Source organism: Mesoplodon bidens, assembly GCF_964165515.1.
Source record: "Mesoplodon bidens genome assembly, chromosome: 2".
NCBI lineage: Eukaryota > Metazoa > Chordata > Mammalia > Artiodactyla > Ziphiidae > Mesoplodon > Mesoplodon bidens.
This window is the reverse complement of record NC_138177.1, coordinates 85,180,547-85,189,410: the sequence shown is the minus strand read 5'-3', so window position 1 is coordinate 85,189,410 and position 8,864 is coordinate 85,180,547. Positions and strand designations below refer to the sequence as shown.

General features: G+C 35.9%; 1 protein-coding gene across 2 annotated transcripts in view; it reads right to left on the bottom strand.

Annotated features, from left to right (window-relative positions):
• Window positions 1–238: 238 nt before the first annotated feature.
• The window catches only part of TRIM33 (tripartite motif containing 33), a 154,634-nt gene continuing 146,008 nt past the window's right edge, over window positions 239–8,864 (bottom strand). Inside the window, exons 16-20 of one of the 2 annotated variants that reach the window (XM_081225550.1) lie at window positions 7,325–7,448; window positions 5,308–5,382; window positions 3,209–3,361; window positions 1,729–1,779; window positions 239–1,649 (exon numbers count right to left, since the gene is read on the bottom strand). In XM_081225550.1, the coding sequence (XP_081081676.1) occupies window positions 1,437–1,649; window positions 1,729–1,779; window positions 3,209–3,361; window positions 5,308–5,382; window positions 7,325–7,448 (616 nt within the window). In that variant the 3' untranslated portion in view covers window positions 239–1,436. The remainder of the gene's footprint in view (window positions 1,650–1,728; window positions 1,780–3,208; window positions 3,362–5,307; window positions 5,383–7,324; window positions 7,449–8,864) is intronic. The other variant, XM_081225551.1, reaches the window with a different exon arrangement.

The window sequence follows — 8,864 nt, the reverse complement described above, 5'->3', positions numbered from 1 at the left end:
CAATCTAGAACACGCATCTTGGATCTGAGCATCACAAATGAAGAGAAGAAAAATGAAACAGAGCCAAGGTGGTTTATCTGCCTCGGGCGCTAAAATCAGAGTAGTAAAGGTGGGTTTACTCCAGTAACCATTCAAGTGGGGATTGATTGGCTCATTTTCAGGATATACTTACAGGTCTCTTCTACGTCCTTTAAGCCCCCAGTCCATGCAAATGTCCCACTTGGTGGACAGATGAGTACTCTAACCCCACCGGGTTTATTTCAATATTTTGATATTTTAATAATAAGCTGCTTCTGAAGATTTTCTGAGAAGTCTGTTCTCTATTAAAATAAGATAGAACCTCAAAATATGAATGTGAACATTAGAAATAGACAGCATATATTACAAACCCATTCTTGATAGGAACATTAGTAAGAATACATATTAGCTTAAAAAACAGGCTCAGCAAATGTTGCTGATCTGCCAGAAGTTTTAGTTCACTATTTACAAATAAGACAAAGTGAAATACAGAAAATTTTACACATTTGGTAGTTGACAGATTACTGTTTGCCAATAGTGGTCTATCAGAAAACCGATATGAAGGAAGACTGGATAAGAGCCAGCTGTCACCTTCTCAATCAAATTTTAAATGTACAGAAAACTAGATTAATTTTCAAACAAACATTCTACCTTTCACAGGAATAACTATGATCAGATGATTTGATCTGGAAGTGCAATTCTGTGGAAGTGTCTTCTGGAAATGACTACTGTAAATGATCTGCTACTGAAAAGTTACCATATTTATTTCAGTAGAACATTAAAGTTGATTAAATGATGATCAATGGTCATGTTTCCTAGACTCTTAAGTATGAACAGAAAATAAACTACTGTTGAGTTCTTTAAACCAATATAAAACTAAGGCCCAACAGCATCAAAATGAGAGAAAATATAACAGTATGATGCAATGCACATCTGCACTGACATCAAAGTGGAATCTGAGCAACTTTGATTTTTAACTAGAAAATAAGCCAGTATGTATATGTGTGGAGGGGGAGGCATAAAAGTTGGTTTAATAATTGTGCACTCTACTCCAAAGAGACAATTTAACCAGTGACATGACCCTTAAGTACTTGAACACTCAGTATCTGCACCAATCAATACCAAGTGATCATCAACATCTGCCCATTCTAACAATCAGAACCATTCTCTGTGGTAACAGAAATCTTCAAGTCATTTTACTTTCACTTTTGTTTTTACTTTTAAAGTTGCAAATAGAGTCCTTCCCCCCTTTCTTGACAAGAATGTGTTTTCTGTCCATTATTTCAATCTAATACTGTGTAAAAGCTATTAGCTTCTTCAAGGAGGTGCCCACTGTAGGCAGGATATTCCAGCAATACTTAAATAAAAGTTTTTCATTCTTTTCTTTTTTTAAACAATTGATTTAAGTTCATGTCATTTTACTTTATATGTACTGGTCTCTCATCTGACTTTAGGCGTTTTCTGCGGGGCTGTATAAAGTCTTCATCAGAGTCCTCAGTTACCTCACCATCATCCTCTTCCTGCTCAAACTCTGGCAAAGGTGCGAAGGTCCTGTCTGAGTAGATCTCTGTGAGTTTATCTTCAAAGTACAATGCAACTGCTTTCCCTGCCTGAGCTACTTCTGAATCAGCCTGCAAGCAAAAGATAGGAATATTCACCTATTGGTAATGCATATTCCTTCACCAAGTTTGCATGGTCTGAAAAGCTTACCTTCAAATTAATCTCTTGTGTTTCTGCATAAACTTGAACAACTTTCATCATCTAAAAAGGATACCAGAGTCAAAAAAAAAAGGGAAATTATAATCCTTTCTAAAGTTATAAGACTGCATAGGATTGGCGACGAAAGTCAGCCATACTAGGAGGAACAAATTGCTATGACCAGATCAAGTGCTTTCTAAAATTATACAGAACATGGACCCCCTTTCTTAACAAAGCTGTTACTAAAGCTACTGCAAAATTGTCTCAAATTCTGAATTAGTGAGGTCAACCTGAGTAGGAGTTGGTTTGAATACATCAATATATTTAAGAGAAAAATATTTGTGAAAAAAATGATATAAGAAATATTTTTTTAAAAACTGCCAAACTTTCAACAACCACTAAGTCAGAATTCTATCTGTATGGCAATTTGTTAATCATAATTTAGTTAACTATTTTTAAAGCAGATAAAATAAGTCTTCTTCCTGGCAAATGTTAGCTATGGTTCATGAAGGTATACTTAATTGAAAATAATTTAACTGAATTAGAAAATAAGACAAGAAACTTGGGACTGTATTAATTTAACTTCAAGTGAGTGAGGTTTTACTATATTCTCTGTGGCACATTGCTATAAAGGTGACCAGAATTTGTCACCTAATAAGAAAATTTTTTTTTTATTTTAAAAAGTCACCTAAATGCTTCCAGAGGCAACTATGAGTACACTTTAAATGATTCAATTTGAATTTTTAATAACATTACTATGGCACCCAAATTTTATCAGCAATAAAGATTTTAGTAGTAATCTTTTTGAAGATTTTGTGGATTCTCATCCATTTTCTTCTCTTATAATAATGAAGATATTCCTGAACAATAAGAGACTTGAGCTTCCCAAAGATAAGAAAAATTTCCTTGAAGGAGGTAAATATCTATCACATTTCTTCTAAAGGTATGGATAGCTCATCTTTATTCTCAAAAAAATACGTAACCAAAGTTAATGAAAGTCACATTGCTGAGATCAGATAACTCAACATTATACACTCTGGGCTACTATTCAAGATGAGCCACGTGAGTTTATAATTTTAAGGTTCTATATTTATATGGTCAATAACAAAATCAAAGGACACTGGTACAAATGTCTTTCCTAAATGTACCCAAAATGTAGGCTTGTCTGTAATCATTTCCCACAAAATATACTTAACTACAGACTATCTTCTATACTTATCTCAACCCTCAACATGTACAGAAAGGGATATCCAATAATATTCTTAATTTATTACATTATATTTAAGTATATACTTCAAATTATACACAGTAAACTTTCTTCTTTGGAGCTGTGGATGCAATCAAATTTTACTTTTGACAGAACTGAAGCAGAATAAATTTTAAAAATCAACTTAGAAAAATCTCTTGGCAGGAAAAACAAAATCCAATAACCAAGTAAGCAAACAAATAAAAACTACTAATCCAAGACTCTATAGTTTGGAAGCTAACATACTTCATTAAACCTTTCACAGTTCTTGAAGATCAAACGAACATCAGCCACAAAGTCATCTGGGATTTGGTAGTGTTGGGAATGTTTTTTCTGAAGCTTCTTTTTCACGGTGGATAAATCCATAGGTTTCTTTATAATTTTATAGTAGTTTGGTATCTAAAGAAACAAATAAGGATAGATAAGGATTCTCAAAAAAATGCTGAAGTGTTTAATTTGAAAATGCAAAGCATATTAATTTTAGAGAAAAACATATGTTGATTGAGCCAGCTGCATGCAAATTTTGAGTATAATGAATTGTACTTTAAGTCTTCTGCCACAAGCACATCATGAAAATCAAATCATATGCAGAATATGTGGCAGTGTCCATGGTTAGTGAAGGACCCAAAGTTCTATCTTTAATAAGAAAATTTGGAAAAAAAAGCAATCAGCAAGGGTAGCTAACCACTAGTGTTAAGGACAAATCTAGCCCATCAGAACTGTATGACTCCTGTTTTTTTTTAAAAAAGGGAAAAAGATTACAAAATGTATTGTTATTATTAGAGTATGGTATCTTTTAGAGGATAAAACCTTGTATCACAGAGAACTCTGGACATAACAATAGAGGGGAAAAGACTGTAGTAACACAAGATAAATTTTAATTAATCATTTAGGATTATACTTGGGAGTTCTGGCTGCAACTCTTGGCCAAAAATTTGTATCCTTGCAAAATAACTGAACATGGAGAAACTATTTAAATAGTTCATGAAAAGAAAACATTGCAAAGTAATCTTCTACTGTAAAGTCCCTAAACTTGAAGAACAGACAGACAGACTTCCTGGTATCAGATGATTACTATCTGAACAAAACATCTTCCTTGTATCTAGATCTTTTGTACTTTAAAATCCATTCCTGAGCCTACCCAGTAAACAAATTACTATTCACTGCTCTATAACAGGCCTGGTATCCAATATTATCTTAATTCAACAACTGACGGCAAGTAAATATGTGTTGCATATTCTTATCCCATTTATAAGGCACTGAGCATCCCTGATATTCCTTTTACTATGGAATTTTAGAGCCTTTACTCCTTACAAAAATCTCTTGTAAGATAAACAAAGGGCATTGGCTTGCAAATTTTCCCACAGTCTTCTCTTAATCTTGAATGTTCATAAAAGAGGGCTTATGAAGCAGAACAAGTATGCAAGGTTCAACTTCACACTTTTATTCAAATTAATACTTTTATAGAGTTATTTTCTCCCTAAGATATAGATCCTAGAATCAATCATAGAACTGGAACCTTAGAAATAATTTAGTTCAATATTCCCACTGTACAGTTAAAAAAGTAGAGGCAGGGCTTCCCTGGTGGCGCAGTGGTTGAGAGTCCGCCTGCAGATGCAGGGGACACGGGTTCATGCCCCGGTCTGGGAAGATCCCACATGCCGCGAAGTGGCTGGGCCCGTGAGCCATGGCCGCTGAGCCTGCGTGTCTGGAGCCTGTGCTCCGCAACGGGAGAGGCCACAACAGTGAGGGGCCCGCGTACCACAAAATAAAAAAAAAAAAAAAAGTAGAGGCAGAAAATTATGTAATTTCCCCAGTTATAAGGCTGGTTAATGGCAGAACTAGGAAAAGTTAAGTCTTCTGATTCCTAGTTCAAGACTCTTTCCATTATACCTGTACCTGTATCCTTTATGTCCATTTTAAAAGTATTGGGCTGTAACAGCTTTTGGAAAAACCCAAACGAACTTTTTGGCCAACCCAATAAAAGAGGAAGTGGAAATTAAATTCATTAAGTTTTTATCACAGCAACGGTCTTTAAAAACAAACTGCAATTTTAACAAGTGAATCTCATAGCCATTTAGCCCTAATAACATCACAAGTACTTCTTATTACTCAGAAATTTTATCAGGTACTATGCTAACACATTTTACACAGGTTATTGTACAGAATCCTTGAAATAACCCAATGAGGGAAGAAACAGTATTAGAAAAGAGAATTTGAGCACCTTGGTTGAGGAGATTATTCAAGCCTGAGTTTTAACATTAGCAGTCTAAGGCCACAGCCCATACTCTTAAGTATTATACTAAAACTTCTTAAACAGGAAGGTACTAAGGTAAACAACTCACCGAAGCAGGAACTGGCTCCTGGAATTCAATACTTAATTCATGGCAATAGAGGTAAAGCAGAAGACGTTCACACTTCTGGCCCAAGAAAAGAAAAGAAAACCCATGAAATGTTTTCCCTCTAAAAAGATATTCTTAAGAATGAGAACTTTGGGCTTCCCTGGTGGCACAGTGGTTGAGAGTCCGCCTGCCGATGCAGGGGACACGGGTTCGTGCCCCAGTCTGGGAGGATCCCGCATGCCGCGGAGCGGCTGGGCCCGTGAGCTATGGCCGCTGAGCCTGTGCGTCCGGAGCCTGTGCTCCACAACGGGAGAGGCCACAGCAGTGAGAGGCCCGCGTACCGCAAAAAAAAAAAAAGAATGAGAACTTTATCAGTACAAAGCATTATTACAACGCACTGAAGATAAACCTCCTACATACTAGCTATCCAACTAAATATATACCCAAAGAAAACTACCTTGTTTTCTATTTAGGTTTGAGACTATGACTATCTTCTGTCCTACTTTAAATGAACTTATCAAAGACAGAGTGCCTTTGTTCTTATCTGATAACTCAGGTAATTTACCTACTATTACCTCTTAACTATTTATACAAATAGAAAGGAGTCATTAAAGCAACATACAGCATTTTGTACAACAATTTATGATTGTTGCTACTCATTCTAATTCCCTGAGGCAGGCAAGACACATGCTATTCCCTTTCTTGAAAGGATTCTGCTCAGGCTCAAAATTAAATAAAAACTGTCTGTGTCTTCTCAGTCCAATTCTAGAATTTTGTTATACAATCAGAAGTAAATTGATATGCATTTTACATTTATAGTGTTTATATGCTTAAACTTCTTTTTAATATCCGTTTTTATATTCTAAACACATACCTTCTCCTCAAAGATAGTGGAAGATGGATTTTGCAAGTTTATACATTAGATCAAAGCCAAATGTAACTGTAATGACCACAGAAGTACATGAAAGATATTTTGTCTTTGTAGATCAGACTATAGACCAGATCAGCAGAAATCTGAGTGAAATGATGAGAGGATTCTGGATTTCATTCTTAATATGATGAGATGCTATTAGAAGATTTTAAGCAAGGAAGTGATAGACCTGTTTACATATTTTAAAAAGAATACTATGTACTGCATAGAAAATGGATTGTAAGGGGGCAAGAGTAGAATCAGGGAGTTCAGTGAAGAGATATTACAATAGTGCAGATGAAAAACTATGATGGCTGTCTCAGAAGGTAATGGTTGGGGGAAGTGAGAAAATGGTATTATAGTCATTCCTGATTCTTCTATTTTTAACAGATTTCTGGCTTGAGCAACAGAGATGACTAGTGGTACCATTTGATGATGGGAATTACTGAGAGAGGGATGCAGTTTTTTATGTCATTATTTTCTTGCTTTTATTGCTTTTGCTTTAAAAAATAATAATAATAAATAAATAAATTTATTTATTTATTTTTGTCCGCATTGGGTTTTCATTACTGTGTGGGGGCTTTCTCTAGTTGTGGCGAGCAGGGGCTACTCTTTGTTGCGGTGCACAGGCTTCTCATTGGGGTGGCATGTCTTTGTTGCAGAGCATGGGCTCTAGTAGGCACATGGGCTTCAGTAGTTGTCGCTCACAGGCTCTAGAGTGCAGGTTCAGTAGTTGTGGCGCACAGGCTTAGTTGCTCCACAGCATGTGGGATCTTCCCGGACCAGGGCTTCAACCCATGTCCCCTGCACTGGCAGGTGGATTCTTAACCACTGTACCACCAGGGAAGTCCCCTGCTTTTGCTTTTTGAAGGAGAGGATTAGAAATCAAGATTTTGGCTGGGAAATGTTAAGTATGAGGAAGCTAGATATAAGAGCCTAGAGCTGAGGGCTACAGATAAAGATTTCAGAAATTATGAACATACTATCAGATAATGATATTAAAAAATGAAAATTTATCAGGTTATATGTATATTACACTGAAAAAAAAAAAAAGACGTATAGCCACAACTACAGAATCCCTAATAATAAATCAACTTATTTGACACTTACCCTTTGGTCCACGGGGCTTAACCCCTGTGCAGTTTTCCCCTTCTTACTATGTTGCAAATTATCACAATCATATTCAACTTCTGGTTTCCCAATATCTCTGCAAAATGTGCATATCCAGTCCCCACTAAAGAAGGAAATAGGCAATTAGTCCATGTAATTATAACAAAACCCACTCTAGGGAAGCTAGTTCCCTAGAGGTAAGTCTCCAGTTTCTTTGTTTTCTTTCCTTTCCAGTTTTTGTGGAAAAGAGAGGTACTATTTTTGCCACATCTCATAAAGTGAAGTTATGTGATAAAAGCTTCCCCAAATGTTTCCATTCTTCAACTGATTACCTTCTGGAAAGCAATATAACCCCACTATCTCTATTCAAAAGGTGTCTGTCTCTTCATAGCACAAAGCTGATGATCAGCACTTGCAGCATAAGACCAATTCTCAATACCCCAGTATGACCATGACAGTGACCTCATATGCATGAAGAAGAAAGGAGTACACGATACAGTCCCTCGGGTATATTGTACTGTTTTGGCATGTATTAAAGATGCCAAAAATATAACAATTACTTTTTCATGGCCAGTCTTTTAAATCTGCTCAGTCAATAGTTTTTTGTATCAGGATTTCTATCAAACCATAAACTCCAATTTGATTACTTCAAATGCATTCTCCCCTTTCTCTCCCCCATCATATATATATTCTAAGTCTAGGGATTATATTAAAACTGTGTCAACAGTTTCAATTCCTTCCAAAGCATCTGCCTTTGAGAGAAAGCTTTCAGTGGCAAAATTCTAACGTTCCAGCAGATGTTACTATCCAACGGAAACAAAAATATGAAAAGCCTTAATTTCAAGACCAAAATGCCAATTTTTTTTCTAAAAGAGTAAAGAAAAAGAAGGTCCTTAATACATCTGTGGCAGAGGACTACACCTTCTAAGATTTAGGTAAGAATTACAATGCTTCAGAAAAATATTCTGGCACTGTTCATATATCCACTACTTTTCTAATACTAAAGGCTGAATTTTTCAGAAAGGGTAGCATTAATCAACTAAAATCATTACTTCTCAGGAATCGGAGAAAAAATGTGAATCTTTCATCTATAGGCAGAAAGAAGCTGGGTTTTCCCAAGGACACTGGTTTATTTTCAATTAAAAAACCAGGGGGTTAGGGTAGGGGAAGAAGGAAGGCTTAAAGAAATAAGTATGATTCTACTATTTTATGGTCTCTGAAATCAATTTGAGACAAAATACCACGAACATAAATATGTTAAATGGAAGGGAAGAAAAAGAGCTTTTCTAATCCAAACTCTACTACTCATAGATGCAGAAAACTAATCCCTAAAAATCAGTGAACCACCCAAGCTAATTAAGTGAGTTCACTACAGAATTACGACCAGACTACAGGTATCGTAACCCAGCCCATTTGTTCTGCTGTATTAGCTGGAATCATCAGCTTGCACTGGATGCTCATCAATGAATGTTTTAATACTTGAAATCAGACTTAGCTGCCAAGGGGGTCTATATAGTCTGAGGACAATGCTCATATGTTG